Here is a 17180-nt window from a genome sequence, read left to right as displayed (position 1 = left end):
TTTTTGTCCATAAATTGCTAAACGCTATGAAATGTCTCTTTCTCTCTCATTCGAGAATTAATTAAAGAATTTAATTTTAAAAATTAAAACTACATTATTATTCTCTCTTTCTACATTAAGTATCTAGGGGAGAAGTAGTTAAGTGAAAAAGTAAAAGAAAAATAGTCCTAATAATTTTAAAAATTAAAATTATAAAAGTATTTAATTAGGAGTATAAATGATTCGAATTAATTGAATTTGAAATAATTTAAGATGCAATCCAATCAGACATAGTTCGATTTTTTTTGTTAAGTAACCGAATCTGACTGACCTTAATTGGGTTGGCTTTAGTTGTATAGTTTACTTAACTAATAAAAATAAAAATATAAAAATAAATAAGAAAATGAGAAAATTTTCAATCTCTATTAATGATCCAAAAGACCTCAAAGCTAACATCATCAATCTCTAGGGTGACAAGTTTCAGTGTTATACGCAGTAGAATGGTTTAACTTTGTTAGTGACCTACAATATATAGATTAATGGTTTAAAGCCTGTTTTATGAAATTATTAAACAAACAAGCACTTAATATATGAGACATTAAGCTTTTCTATTTATTTTATTGAATACGAGACATTAAGCTCTAGTTTACTATAAAAAAATCTCTTCCCACCTCCTTAAATTCATTTGAAAATTAAAGATATGATAACTTTATTATGTACAATTTCACATCCCATCTAATAATATTCACCACGGTTGAAGTTTTTGTTAGAATTTTTTTTTTAAGTGTTGATCTAATAACATCAGATAAATAGTGTCTTAACTTATTTTAGAATATTTATTTTGTGATCGATAATGAAAATCAATGATGATAAACATACTCAAATAATGTAATTAGTTGAATAAGTTCAAGATGGTTTCAATCATGCAACCCTTCACGAGGACAACCAATGATAAATAGGTTTTTTCTCTATACTTTGTAATGAATGTCTTGAAATATATGGCTAATAATTCTTTTACAATTCTCTATTATCCTATCTAATTTTTTTTTTTAAAAAAAAAGGAAGAGAAAAAGGTTCTGTTGTTACTTAAAGTTCAAAACCTTCTAAAAAGAAGAGAGAAAGGTTTCATTGTTACTTGAAGTTCAAACAATATAAAAAGAAGGGAATACGTTGTGTCTTCGAGAGATATTATTTTTGTTGTTCGTCCTATTAGTTAATTCGGTGTCTTGATTATGAATATATATTGTATGATCAAATGTTGAAATTTCATTCATAATTAAAATATTATAGAATAGAAGAAAAAAACTAGGTTCAATTCTCATATAATATACTATTGAAAAGGAAATAACAATGAACTTTAAGCGTGATTAAATCATAAATCGAGAATAATTTTCATAGTTGGTTTAAATATCTCTGAAGCTTGTGGCCTGCGAAGAACTAGAAAATACTTGGAGTTTCACGTGGAAATCAAATGCTATAATTAGGGTGGTAAAAAAAATATAGAATAGAATGAATGCACTAAATATTCTGTCATCTTTGTGCTGCCCTAATGCTTGTAAGTTGTAACCAAACAAATTTTTTAAAAAGTTTTATCCCGAACATTAAAACCTTTACTTCAATGAAGAGTGGTAAGATTAAGGAATCAAAGAAAACCTATTGATATCGTTGCAATTGCTGATCTGATCTCAAATTGAGTAGTGGTCTAATTCAGCTTTTTACGTCAAGACAAAAGAGTCTTTGTTTCAGGTCATCAATTAGCCCTCAAATTAAAATAGGGGGAAGAGGGTTATCTTTATGTATTCTAGTGACTAGTGATTGAATTTGACCTTAGCCTTAGTTTATGATCACTGTCCACATGCAATTGGATAACATTCCAACTTTTTCAAACATTATAGCCGCAACCAGTTTCGCCCACAAAAGAAGTTTGAAAAACAAAAGAAGATTTCACATAATAAGTATGGAGGCATGTGTAAGTGTAACATCAGAATAATATTTTTAGCATGAATTTTATTTAAGAAACCCTGGTTAAATGTGTTTATTCTTATAATGTATTTTTTTTCTTATAAAATTATTTTTTTAAATATTTATTTTAAAATTTATTTTTTCATTTTTTATTCTTATTATTTGATTTTATTTTTATAATATTTTTTATATTTTAGTCCCTATAATATTTTTTTATTTTGATTTACTCCCTTTGAAAAAAGGGACTAACAGCAAATTATTCAAATATTATAATGAAAATTAAGTTTACTATAGGGGCTAAAATAAAATAATTAAGACTAAAATTAAAAGGAAATTTTTACGAGGAATATTATATTTTAAAAAATAATAATTTTATAAAAACAGAAAAAAATAGTATATTAGATAGAACTAAAATATTAAGCTTTCAATATATTATAGTATTGCCATCATGTAAGCTTTACTAGTTTACAATATATGTAGGGTTTTTACGGTACATATGTAAGCTTGCAATGTATGTAAATTTCTGCCAAACACATATGTACAATTGGGTCACATCCGTAATTATTATGTTAGCATGATATCATATCGGTATAGTAACTAATTTGGTATGCTTACTTATCCTTAGTTGACATGTGTGATTTTTTTTTTGGAAGCCTAACATGTACAATTTTAAGCTCTTAAATTTCATAATTTTAATTTGCAATTTAAGTTTTTCAAATATTAAATTTATAATTTTTTTTCTTTCATTTATGTTTACAACATAAGATGACATATAATGAAATAAAGTCACGTCAAGAAAGTATGATTGATAAAGAAACTAAAATTATACATTTGTGATATCTAAAAGACTTATTTAACACAATTGAAATTCAAAAAAATTAAAAACGTATAATTACAATATTTAAGAAATTAAAAGTGTAATTAAACCTTAAATAAATATATAAGACGGAATAATAAGAAAAAAATGAAATGTAAACTAAAATATGAAAATTATAATATATTCTTTATATATAATTTAGAATAATTATATTGAATGAAAGTGTTTTTAGAAACTATTTTTTATAAAATTTCTTCACCGAGAAAGTTTATAATTTTTTTAATATTTTATCTCTTTCAATCTATTATTTTTAAATTGGATTTCAATATTTATTTATAAATTTATCAACAATGAAAATAACTGTATTATCATCACAATATAATTTTTTTCATCATATATAAATCTAAAATATATTTTATATGGTTAAAATTATTTATTTATTATAAATTTATGACTTATATATTAAAAACATTTATTTATTATAAGTTTTAATTATATAAATAAAACATTTTTTTTGTTCATTACACAAACTAAAATACTAGTGCTGATAAGGAAAGGAAAAAAAGAACTAAAATGCTAGTGTAACTCCCTTAAACAAGATAAGACATGACTATGCCTTGGAATGGATCTTAGAACGGCACATATATGTGCAGATAAATTAGCATTGAAAGACATCAGGTCTATGTCAACCAAAACTTTTCAATGATTTCCCATGGCCTATTCTTTCTCGTCGTTACACCAATGCTTACCTAATATCGTCCAAGTATGATTTACGCACTAGTATGTTTACCAATATGGCCTTTACAGTTTTCATTCTTCTTTTTAATTACAACTTAATATAATATCAGCAAATGAAAATATGACATCTGAATTTTCATACTAGCAAAACTTATTAATAATTTTACATAACTTAAGTTTAATATTATAAATTTAGATACTCACGGCCAAATGATTTTTTAAAAAAATTATTATTTTTTATTTAATCACACAATTTCAGTTGTATTAAGCATAGTTTAAAAACTCGGTTCGACCCTGCTGGTTAGACCAGTCCAACTGAGATTCAGTGACATAATCGGATCGGTTTGGTTATTAGACCGATCATATATCTAGTTCGGGATGATCTGGTCAGACCCAACCTATTTGGGGTAAACTCGGCAACCCGGTCCGATCTTTAAAATTTGTTTCGCATATAAAAAATAAAACAAAAAAACACTCTAAAATACTAAAAAAAATTTGAGACTTGTGTAATTGTATTATTGAATTATTATTTGTGAACTTGTGTTATCAACTTTAATACTTCAATTGTTATTTTAAATTTTAGAGTATGAATGAATTTTTTTTAATCAAATAATGATAGTTATATACTTGTATATAATACATATATAATTGTAAATTTTTTTTAATATATATCGGATTGGATTTCATAAATTTGGTATGAAGTATACCTATTCAAGGATTCAGGATACTTTTTCCCGTTATTGCCGCGATATCTTCTCTTCCTTATTTGTTGTATTTGACCTTCTTCCTTCTCAAGATAGGTAACAAAATTTCTATAAAAACACTTTGATAGTCAAGTAAGTAGAATGTTATAATGAATAAAAAAGAATAATATGAATGAAGTGTCTCGGTAGAATTAATTCTTTTTATACATAAATTTTTTTAATCTTAAAGTTGATGGACCTTACCCTTAATTAAAGAATAATTACCTAAGATTATCTGATGATAAATATAATTGATAGTGAGATTAAATAAGATAAACAACCTTCTTTACATTCAACTAGAGTGGGTGACCCGAATCATGCACAGATAAATATTGTTTTATGAATTTTTTATAAAATATTTTAAATATATTAATATTTTAAAAAATTTATATTAAGAATTATTTACAATTAAAGTATTTTTTTTAAATTATTATTGTACATTGTAGATATATAGTTGTTTAAATATATATTAGACTGTGATCTTTTAAAATACAATAAACGAGAGAAATAAAACATTTATATATTTTTTTCAATTTAATTTCCCTTGTCAATGTTTGGGTCGAGATATATTTGGCATAGGGAGGTCGTAAGCCGAAGACTTTTTCGACATAGGAGGTTGACCAAGGAGTCTTTGGCTATTTCAGTACATTAAGTATTTTATTTTATTTAATTAAACTAAAAAATATTCATACAGTGCCCACATAACTTGTTACTTATGTTAAACAAATGTAACTCTTCTAAAATATTTTAGGGAGTTAAATAAGAAATTATAATTATTGAATGAAAAATTAACATGTGAGATTATAGTTAAATGTATGCAAATATATAATAAAAGTCTAATGATTACGTAAGACACACTGTAAAATAATTTTAGATTGTTAGTATATGACCTATGTTTTATATAATAAATTATGTGGTTATTTGAATTTAACAATTAATTTTTATTTTTATTCAATTGTTATAACATCTTTAGTTTAGAGAATTCAAGTCTTAATACATATGTACATTTCCTAAATGAATTTGTCTCTGAATAATCATTGAAAACACAAAGATTTGTTATTATTTATTGTTTGAAGGCTCTGATTTTTTAAGTATATTATGGGTGTGAAGTATAATATCTATCAATTTGTATTGATGATAAACTTTTGTTATGAAATTTGACAGACAATTTTTAAGTTTCTTCTTTCAATTTTTTTTTTCTATTTATAAGATTCAAATTTAAAATTTTATTTAAGAGATTTAAATTCAATTTTAATCAAGTTAACATAATGATGATATTCTCCTAAAAAATACATAATGATGATATTTGAAAGGGTCTTTAACTATTATCATAAATTTGTTAAAAAAACAATTATCAGAAATAGAAAAATACAATTCCAGTTGATGTTTATTTGATTTGTTTTTTTCTTTTTTGGTCCGTGGATGTCTATTTTAATTCAATTCAATTCGCAAAGAAAAGCTCATGCAGGTAGATATGAAATATGTCAGTAGCAACAGCCCACTAATTCAGAAATAGAATATGGCTTCCAGCCATACTTGGTATCTGACCAAAAATAAAAGGCCACCATTCATTGGGACCACTGATGTTATGGGCCACATCATAATTTTGCACTTTTAGCCAGGTCTGCTCAGGGCACATGCCTCTCCACGACACATGCATTATAGGTCACACAATGTCTCAGTGATTCGTTTGGCCTTCATCAAGTGTTGAACTTAGGTTACTTGACTAATGCATGTCTTTTCACTAAGGGACAAGTGCTGGACAATCAAGGTTTCATAATATATATAGTACCTAAACAAACTTCTCCTTTGGGGTAATTTTGGTTACATTTTTACTGAGGGAACAATAAAAAAGCTAGGCAATAAAGGGAGTCCATGTTTATGTGTTATAGTATGTTGTCTTTTTACCCCTAAAGATTGATTAGTCACTGATTTTCCATTCCCATTATATGATCAAGATCCAACTTATAGTTGACTTGGAATTTTTTATTTATTTATTTGTTAACAGGAGCGCCTAAAGCCCCAAATTAAAGAAATAACTAATGTCAACCAAGAATAAGAAAGAAAGGCACGCACTTCAGGGCTTAGAGTTCATGTTTGAGCTGAATATGAGTATTATGAATTACCAATTGGGCTTACAGTTCAACCCATATAACTAGCCAGATCTGTCTAAAATACCTAAGCAATCTAAAGTATTCATCTTAATATTACAAAACATTACCACCTTACATATTTTATCAGTTTCCAATAAATGATGTAGATTGTCTATGTAAAAAGTTTGTTTTGCATTAATGTTATAAAATATTAATTACAGTTTTGTGGTTTAATGACTTAGCAGGTTCTTATATTTTTACAAAATTTTCAATTAGGTTCTTGAATCTTTGTTTTCTTTTAATTGGGTCCTTCAACATTTATTTATTTTTCAATTGGATCCTTAAACTTTTATTTATTTTTCAATTGGGTTCTTCCATCTTATCGTCGTTATGAAAATTAACCACAAATACTTAATTAGAAGTGCAAATAGTGAATTAATGTTTTTTGAATGTGTTACACGTACAACTGAGTTAATTGTTAGAATTTTTTTTTTTGTAAAATTTTAACTTTTTACCGTGCAAAATAACTATAAAAGAATACCTAGGTTGAATTGATCAGAAAAGAAAAAAACTTTATATAAAACTCTCATTGAATTAGTCGTGCATACAACACACTCAAAAAATATTGGTTTCCTATCTACAACTCTAATTAGGTCTCTGATTAATTTTTCATAGCATTAGTTAAACAAGCCACCCAATTGAAATATAAATAAAATTTCACACTCAATTAAAAGAAAAAAAAAAGTTTAGGGACCTAACTGAAAATTTAGTACAAATATTGGGATTCACAAATTAATTTAACCTAATTTTGTCAAAAAATAATTAGAATATGTGTCGTAGTTTTGTGTGATAATTTTAAATAAATATCATAAATTATTATATGAGAAAGTCAATATAATATTATAATATAGTGAATAATTTTAAAAAATCCAAGTATTATTTTATAATTGAATGAATATGTAATGATGTAAAATAGTTTTATGTGATTTTTTTACTTTTATAATAATTATTTTAAAAGTTTCACCAATAGTGATCTTTAAGTGAATGTTAATGTAAAATAATTTTACAATATTATTAAATCTACAAAAATAACCTTTAAAAGTTAAACCAACCATAATTTGTTATTAAAATATATTGTAAAATTGTTTTATATCACTTATACAGATTTTTCTTCTTATTATTTTAAAATTTTATTTACAATTAATTAATGACTTAAAAATTTGAGACAAATAACATTGTTATAAAAATTACTCATTCTCTATTTTAACATATTAAATATTAAAATTATTTTCAGAAAATAGGAAGAAATAATAAAATTATTTTATTTAATTATATTATGTGTATCATTTATTTTTTAAATTAATCCCGTACGCGCACAATTCGAATTAGAATAACATCCTACGGAAGCTAATCCAGTAGCATATTCCAGCTCCCAATCAGTATCATTCCCATTTTCCACACTCTTCAATGTCTTGAGAGTTCATACAATTGCTTTGCATAGCCCATCTGTTACAACGGTTAGCACTTTGATGAAAAGTGTTCAAATAAATAAATGTACCCACTTTTGTATAATAACGAAACGTGTAAGGTAAACTGAGACTGAATGATCAGAGAATCCATGAAAGATATACTACTTGGGTGGATTTTAAGGCCAAGTACTGATTTTTCTCCCACACTGCTGAAGCATTAAAATTTATCCTAGGATATAATATCCGATTCATTATCTGAAACCGGTTAGTAATTTAAGATGATAAAATAATAGGAGTGTAAAAAACAATAATAGGAATATAGAAGTTTTGTGCGTATTCTTTTTGTTCATGTGAAAATTGAACTTTGTATTTTAATTTAATCAATTATTATTTACATTTTTTTATTATTAATATATTTCACTTGAATTATTAACTTTAATATTTTAATTATTATTTTAAATTTTAAAATATAAAATTATGGATGAACTTTTTTTAATCAACTAATATTAATTATACTTATATAATATATATATATATAATTTTAAATTTTTTAATATAGATGAGAGATCAAATCAGACCTATTATTGACCCACTAATTTATTATCTTTAATTGACTATCTTTACCACGGATCGGATTTCACAGTAACACATTTGATTTTTTTGTTTTGATATTTATTTATTTTTATTTCATTTTTTCTTGTATGTTTTTTCAAATCTGAACCTATTATGACACCTACCGCCGCCGCAACACTCACAACCTCCCCTCCTTCACCATCAACCATGCCTTTCGTGTTGTGGCCTTACTTTTCGGTTTCCTCTCTCTGACACCATCGCCGCCTGTAGCCCTTCTTTCCCCTTTCTTCACCACCAACAAAAACACAAACATTCATGGTTCCTTTAATCTCAGATCTAGAAACTCATGCACATGAAACCAAAGTGATGACCCAGGGAGCATTGCTGTCGGGAATAAATGGTGGTGAGACATTGGAGGGTTTCAGATTACAATAAGAAGAACAAGATAAAAGAAAGAACTTAAAAAAATTGTCTTTTTAATTTGAGAGGATAAAAATGGTTGAATCATGGATGCGAATGCAAATTCTGAAATATAGTCATGAATCTACACAGTGACGAAAAGGAACATTTTCTAAAAAAAATTAAAAAAGGGAAACACAACCAACCTATAGCATGTATGGCCGTATGGGGTAGTAGTGAGATGAAATCAATTATGTGATTGCTATGGAAAAATCATGATAATATCATGGTTTTTGAGATAATTATCATAATTTTAAAGGTATCCAAACATGTTACTGCATAGTGATAAAACATTATTTTTTTTGTTCTGCTTTTAAATTTATTTTTTTATTTCATTTTTAAATATTCTTTTATTCATTTTTTTCCTGGTAACAAACCTATTGTTGCTGGTAAATTTGCTCCTTCACCACTGACCAGTGAAGGAGTGAGTATTCTCTCTTAACACTTTCTTAAATCCTCTTTTTATAATTGTTCAAAATTTATTAAAAATCATCATTGAGTAGATTTTCTTTCTTGATTTTTTAAAATTAATTTATATTAAATGAGAAGACAGAATTTATTTAAATTAATAATTTTCAATAAATTTTAACCAATCATAAAAATTTTAACCAACTACTAATGTACACCAAAAAAAATTAGGACAAAAATATCATTTTTTTATTTTTATTTATTTATTTTAGGATATTATAATAATTTTAGATATATAGTTAAAAAACAAAAAAAAAAAATCCCAGTTTTCTCTCTCGTCTCTCCTTTGTATCACAGGTATCAATGCATCTCCTCCGGCCACCACCATGAATATTCCAGCGACTGTAAGAAATCAAACGCAGAACCTTAGGGTTGTCCATAAGGATCATCAAAGGAAATTGGACCATCGTGCCATGTCTCGACGTGTGGCCTCCGATTACTACTAGCGGCGCCACCTAACCTTTCATGCGTCGTTCACAACCATTGAACACCGCCACAAGGCATAGTGTGGCGCCAATCAACACGTTTCCAGCGTGGCCATGAACGACAACGGAGAACGAATATTCGACAACCATGCAGTGGAGCAGGGATGGAAGCATGTGTTTGTCCCCTAACTTTTTCTTAGTTTTATTTTTTAATATACATAATATTTTAAATTTTACATAATTATTTTTTATAGTTTAATTCTAGAAATAATTATATTTAAATGTTACTTTTTAAAAAAAAACTATAAAATAATTATCTTATAGTCTTTTTTAATGATAATGACATTATTTCTTTTTTAAAACAAATCTTCTACTTCCTTTTGAATAGATTTTATTATAATGATATTACTTTTTTCTCTTTTTAATAAAAATTATTTGAGCCTCATTTATTTTTTATTTTTAATAATTTTTACTTTTATATTTTTTATATTATTTTAAAGTTTATAAATATTGTAATTGGGATCAAAAGACATTATTAGTCTTCCTTTGTATTGAGTTGATTATAATTTATTTGAGAATTTAAAATTATTTATTATCTTTCGTCAATGGGACAAGCTTAATTATGAACATTATATACAATGTTCACAGCTTGAATTTTGAGACAGGTTAACAAATATATTTTCTTCTATTATTATTTTCTCTTCTCATCTTGATCTTTTTTATTGTCATTGTGATGCTCTAACATGCCTCTAACACTATTGATTAAGTTTTGGAAAAGCAAAGAAGGCATTTGTAATAGATTTTTTAAATATTTAATGTGCTTTCTATTTGAATATATTTCTATTTCTATTATGTCATTGAATTGTTTTGGAAAACACATATTATTAGTATTTTATTTAAAATTAATATTTATATATATTTATTAATTGAATAAATTTTAATTTTTAAAATTAGTCCCTGATATTTATTTCTGCCTCCGTCCGTCTCTGCAGTGGAGTTTGGGTTGTGGGGGCACGAAGCCCATGGCAACGTTTTTTGTCCATGCGGTTGATGATGCTGCAGGATTTTTTGTTTTTTTAATTAAATATCTAAAATTACCATAATGTCCTAAAATAAATAAATTAAAATAAAAAAAAATGGTTTTTTGTCCTAAATTTTCTGTGTACATTACTAATGCCTCCAACTTAAAAAAGATGTGTGCGCATTAATAATTCCCTTTATATTAAATTTAAAAAATTTAAAATATTTTTTCTCTTAGAAATATTAGTTTAAACTAGTTTTGTTTTGGTCGATTTGACCGGTACATACGGATTCTAAAATAATCCAGGTTTTTTAGAGTAGATGAATCGGTGACAAGTCCGGTAATCCGATTTTCAAAATAATATGTTAAATCTATAAATTATATTTTAAATTTATAACAAAACAATTTATATTGGGATAAAGATTACTTTAACTATTGATAATGTTTTAAAAATATTAAATTTAATTTAGAAATAAAGATGAAAATCATAAATGGAATGAGATGATATATTAAGAAAAAAAATCCTAAAAACTTCTTATTGAATTAAAATTCTAAAAAATACTCTAGTTAAAAAATAGCTCATAAAATTAATCTCATTTAATTTATTCTAATTTATATATATATATATATATATATATATATATAAAATTTTTTATTTTAAATTCTTTTAAATTTTATATCATCAAAATAGTGAAATATGTATTTGTGGCTTTCTCTATATAAATTTAAAAAGTTATTTTAGACGAAGGTGTTTTTGGCTGTCATTTTTTCAACAAGAATAATATTAACAACTTTTCTTTGACAAGATTGGATTTTTAATATCTTTAATTCTAATGTGAATTTTAAAATTAATATCTTTAATATCTCTTTTTCATTTTTTAATATCTTTATTTCTAATTAATTTTTTTTTAAACTACCAATAATTAAAAGTAACATTGTTTTACTTTTACAATATAAATTATTTATCATAAATCTAAAATATAATTTAAATGTTAAAAACAATTATTTATTATAATTATAATTTATAGTTATATAAATGAATTTTTATTATAATTGTAATTGTTAAAAAAAAACTCAACGGGCTGAGTCATTAGTGAAGAAGCTCAAAACCAAAACCAAACCCTAACCTAGTCCAAACCCATAAAATGATCCGATCCTAAATCCTAATATCTTAAAACTGACAAATGAATAAATGAGAGTAGTAGTAGCCGACCAACTTGTCTTGGATGCTATAAAAGATTAGTATTTGACTTACCTGCCTAAGCTAATAACAATAACATGTTTATTATGTTAGTTGCTTCTCGTGTCACCTACACTCACACATCCTCGTCGTCTTCATCTTCGTTGCAACAAAGAAATCAAAACCACAACGAAAAGGGAGCGTCGTTTTAATGAATGCCATTTGATTTTCAGCTTTGACCCTCCCAACAACTACTACAATCACCACCTTAACTGTTCCCGCACCTAATACCATCGTGTTCTTCGTAATTCCATTAAATATCAACTGCAATAATTTTTGTTCGTTTTCTATTCCCAACAACAATCGACGACGTTGTTCGTTCCACATAGCTAGGGTTTCCGCCAATGCCGCCGGATTCCTCCGAGCTAGACCTCGACGATCCTGACATCGAGTTTGTTGAGGTTGATCCCACGGGTCGCTATGGTCGGGTCAGTTTGAAAATTCCACCACGCTCAATGCTGATCCTTCATGCATTCTATTTTTCCCTTTCATTATTTAGTTTTATTAATTAACTAATGCTTATTGATTAGTTTTGCATTGTATTGTAAAATGATTGGTTCGATTGATCTGATTTTCTTTGCTGTATTATTCTGCAGTACAAGGAAGTTTTAGGGAAAGGGGCTTTCAAGAAAGTGTATCCTTTTATTGTTTCTGATTTTTTCTACGCTTAATCAATAATAATCAATAAATATTAATGTATGTAAGTAGCATGGATTCGTTTTGGGATTCTTGTTTGCCATTAACTGTGAAATGGGAATGTAGATATCGAGCGTTTGATGAGTTGGAAGGGATTGAAGTGGCGTGGAATCAGGTTAAGGTGGCGGATCTGTTGCGTAACTCTGAAGATTTGGAGCGACTTTATTCAGAAGTTCATTTGCTCAAGACTTTGAAGCATAAGAATATAATTAAGTTTTACAATTCATGGGTTGACACCAAGAATGAGAACATCAACTTCATTACTGAAATTTTCACCTCTGGAACGTTGCGCCAGTGAGTCTCTTCTCTTTTGGCTTCTTGTTTGGTTTTTATTTATGACTTTGGTAAGCTTTGGTGTTTAAGTTTTTAACTTTCGTAATTTAGATACCGGAAGAAACATAAGCACGTTGATTTGAGAGCTGTGAAGAAATGGTCTAGGCAGATTTTGGAAGGCCTTTTATATCTTCACAGTCACAATCCACCGGTTATTCACCGAGACCTTAAGTGCGATAACATTTTTGTCAATGGGAATCAAGGGGAGGTGAAAATTGGTGATTTAGGATTGGCGGCTATCCTTCAACAGGCCAATTCAGCTCACAGTGTCATAGGTAACGTTTCCTGTGAAATTATTACATTTATTATTACCCTTTTCTTATGTGGAGTACTGTGGGTATCTTATTGCTGAAAGCATTTGTAATTCTTACTATGAGTCTAGGTACCCCTGAGTTCATGGCCCCAGAACTTTATGAAGAGGAATACAATGAGCTTGTTGACATCTATGCTTTTGGCATGTGCTTGCTAGAGTTGGTAACTGTTGAGTACCCATATATTGAATGTACCAATGCTGCTCAAATATACAAGAAAGTGACATCTGTAAGTGAAGTGCTCTGTTTTCAAAATGTTGGGACTATTTTACTTAACATGCTTTTTTTTTTCTTACAAGACTCATGTTTTTACTTAACATGTGATGCACACTGGTATTAGAATTATTAATTCCATCTCAATGTAGATGTATATAATATTCAATGAACTGCTAAAGCTCTTTAGTTTTTTAGAGTCTGTGATGTTTGTCAAACCCTTTGGATAATAGTACAACAATTTACACTTCAGCTTGATAAGAATATGAGATCATAAGACCACTTCTGCTGGTCCTTCTGTAAATAAGATGTAAAACCATGACATTTTCATGATCTGAATGTTTTTGAACTACTAAATTATACAGTCCAAATTATAGCTCTTTTTTGCCCCCATTGCTTGTTTTTATCAGTCAGCTAGTCAAAAGTATTGGATGGCATACAGACAAAAAAACAAATCCTAGAATACCTGAATTGGTGTTTTTTCTTCTTCTCCAGTTTCTGAATCCAAATTTTAATTTGCTTCTAGGGAATGAGAAATTCTAGGAATACATTCATTTGAACACACTCTCCAGAATTGGTTGGAATTGATTGGAAATCACAAAATTTTATGGTCTCACTTCCTACTTATTGAGCCCTGCTCATGATATTGTAGTCTCCAATAAAGAGAGTGTTAGAAGGAGTGGCAATAGTGCTCCTCTTCAGAGAATAATGGTTAACATATCTTCAGTAAAAATCATGTTATGTTATAGCTTTTCTTATGTATGAAATTGCTGAGATATGATCTAGAGGTTTTAAGTGGACTTCAGAAGTGGTTAGATTACAGCCTTTAAGGGTTGTAAAACTTGTAGAATTAAAATATTATTCTGGAAATTTTTTATTCAATCATAAAAATATATTTGTCTGTCTATATAGTCTTGTTGATATGTTGTGCAAAGAATCAAATAACTGTTCAGAAGTCTTTGGTTGAATGGTACTCCTGGTATTTATGGACTTGTTTGGTTCAAGGAATATTGTTTTCACCTTCTCGTCTTAATCTTTAAAAATAGGAAGCAAAGTTAAAGCAGAAAAAAGGTGTTTTTTCAATTATTAGTTAAAAAACCATTTTCTCAAACCAAACGGACCCTTGTTGTCTTTTATTATCTTTATGTTCATTATTGGTGTTTCCTTTTCTCATAGGGAATAAAGCCAGCGTCATTGGCAAAGGTGGCGGATCTTGAAGTTAAAGCATTTATTGAAAAGTGTATTGCTGATGTATCGGAACGGTTGTCTGCAAAAGACCTCCTGATGGATCCCTTCCTTCAGTCAGATAATGATAATGATAGTGTAGGTCAATCTTCAAGATCTCAAACCCATCATTCAGGTAAATATAATCTGCATCTAAATTTTATAGTTAACTATCTTATTTTGTTTACCATCTGATGTATCGAATGCAGGAAATAGTTCTCATATAGCTGTTGAGCCAAGTAGGGAATTCACGGTGGAAGGTCAGAGGAGAGATAATCATACAATATTTTTAAAATTGCGAATTGCAGATTCCTCAGGTCTTCTCTCAATTTTATCTTGTTTTTTTTTAATCCAAAGAGGGTTTATCTATTTGCTTTTTCGTTGGTTCTGATGTTCATTTCCGTGTAGGTAATATTCGCAATATCCACTTTCCTTTTGATATTGAAGCAGACACATCAATCTCTGTTGCTGGTGAAATGGTTGAGGAGTTGGAACTCACTGATCAAGATGTTACAACTATTGCTAGGATGATTGATTCTGAAATTCGATATCACATTCCTAGTTGGAATTTCAGTGAAACTCCTCTTGACATTAACCATCAAGATTCAAGCTGTACCTCTGAAACTAGGCCAGAGACCTCTCCTATGAAAAATGATTCCATTGCTTCTCCTGGCAGTCTTGCATTAGAAATATTACCTTCAGGTCGTAGGTACTGGTCAGATTCACCAAGGGGAGTTGGAGGAAACTCTCCATCTCAACATTTTACTTCAATCTTGTCTAATGAAACAGGTGTGAATGCTGAGGAAGGCAACCTGATTACAAATGGTGATATTTCAGCTAATGATTGTGTTGATGGTACTGCTGAGCGGGAATGTGATGAGATTGCTGATTCCCCTTCCAGTGAGATAAGTATTACATCGGGAGCAACTAGTGAAAAATCTTCTCAGAAAGAAATATCTCGAAGTCTAAAAGATTCTGAAACGGAATACATCAATCAAATAACAACTAAATTGGAGAATTTGTTGGTTAAACAAAGAGAGGAGTTAGATGAACTAAAGAGGAAGCACAAATTAGCTGTCTCAGATCTTTTGATGGAAATTCCTCCAGAAATGTGCCAGAAGGTCCTAAACGTATGCAACCTGCAGATGCCTGACGGTGAAATGGCGATGCTTGTCCTTCATTAATCTAAATGACCCTTTGTGTGGTTTATGGTAGTAGTTCACTTAGAAAGCTCATCTTAGGAGTGAAATTTAGAAGTTGTGATCTTGCTTGTTGCTCGGAACTTGTGCACTGTTGATATTTTGGGTTTCATAATTCATGCATGAGAGGGTAATTTTTTAATGGCACGAGGTTCTTGGTATATATGTTGTCAAGAGGAATTGCAGGTGGGTTAACTGAGAACTGGGGAGTCATAGTCATCTTTGTAGGAGAAATCTCATTGAGGGACGACTTAATGTCCTAAGAACTTGGAGGACTTATGCTATTTCTGCATTTACCCAAAAAACATGGGGTTGAAATGAGAAATTAGCTTTGAGAGGTCGCAAGACTGGATTATATGGATTTCATTTCACATCTGTAAATAGTACAATTCATTAAACTATAGAAAAGTATACATTGTACATATGTAACTACTTGCTGTTGTTTCAGTTTACAGGAAGGTCTTCCCATCTAGTATTACAGGAAGGTCTTCTTCCCATTTGGTATTTCTGGGCTTGGAGGTCAACTACTGGAAATTTAAAATTTATTCCCCTGGATTATAATTTTAGTATTACTGACTTGTGTTTGGGCAGTATTTGTAAACTTGATTTTAAATGGATCTTTATTCTATAAAATTGATTTTTATTACAATTAGATTTGAAGGAAAATGACTTATATTTTTATATTTTTGTTTTAAAAATAATTTTATAGAAAAAATATTATAAAATTTCAACTTAATATAAAAACTACACTTCTTTTCAACTTCTAATTAAATGTGATTCTAAGATTAAATTTCATTTTAGTTTTCTAAAACCAAACATCTGCATTTTTAATCTTGATAAACATGTCAATAATAGTTTTAAGCTGAATTGTTTTCTCCGTCACAATAAAATCTATATATATATATATATATATATATATATATATATATATAAGATTTTAAAATGAGACATGCCGAAACAAGGTAATTTTTCTAAGGTTTGAATGTCACAAATTAGTGCGTAATGAATAATTAATATAACTGGGACAAATTAATTATATAATTAATTGATAAATTGATTTTAAAATTCAAATATTTATTGGTCATAAAAAATTGTTTCATTTAACTATTTTTTTATAATTTGAACTGTATTTAAAAAATATCTTTATTAATTAATTTGTTTTTATATAAAATATTTATTGGTCATTAAAAATATTTTTAGTATATTGTTAAAGAATA

The 17180-nt window shown here is 27.9% G+C and overlaps 1 protein-coding gene across 2 annotated transcripts; it reads left to right on the top strand.

The window, feature by feature from the left end:
• Nucleotides 1–11983: 11983 nt before the first annotated feature.
• WNK3 (with no lysine kinase) lies at nt 11984–16521 on the top strand. 2 transcript variants are annotated; one of them, XM_006577690.4, is made up of 8 exons: nt 11984–12415; nt 12584–12621; nt 12750–12977; nt 13068–13291; nt 13399–13556; nt 14717–14900; nt 14974–15081; nt 15173–16521. In XM_006577690.4, exons 1-8 carry the CDS (start codon nt 12332–12334, stop codon nt 15946–15948), a joined length of 1800 nt encoding a protein of 599 aa, XP_006577753.1. In that variant the 5' UTR covers nt 11984–12331; the 3' UTR covers nt 15949–16521. The 2 variants fall into 2 exon arrangements, with proteins under 2 accessions (XP_006577753.1, NP_001236039.1); NM_001249110.1 differs by having other exon boundaries at nt 12332–12415; nt 14717–14867; nt 14974–15024; nt 15173–15948.
• Nucleotides 16522–17180: the final 659 nt, after the last annotated feature.

Source organism: Glycine max, chromosome 4, assembly GCF_000004515.6.
Source record: "Glycine max cultivar Williams 82 chromosome 4, Glycine_max_v4.0, whole genome shotgun sequence".
In the NCBI taxonomy this organism is placed as follows: domain Eukaryota; kingdom Viridiplantae; phylum Streptophyta; class Magnoliopsida; order Fabales; family Fabaceae; genus Glycine; species Glycine max.
This window is presented reverse-complemented; position numbering and strand designations above follow the sequence as displayed.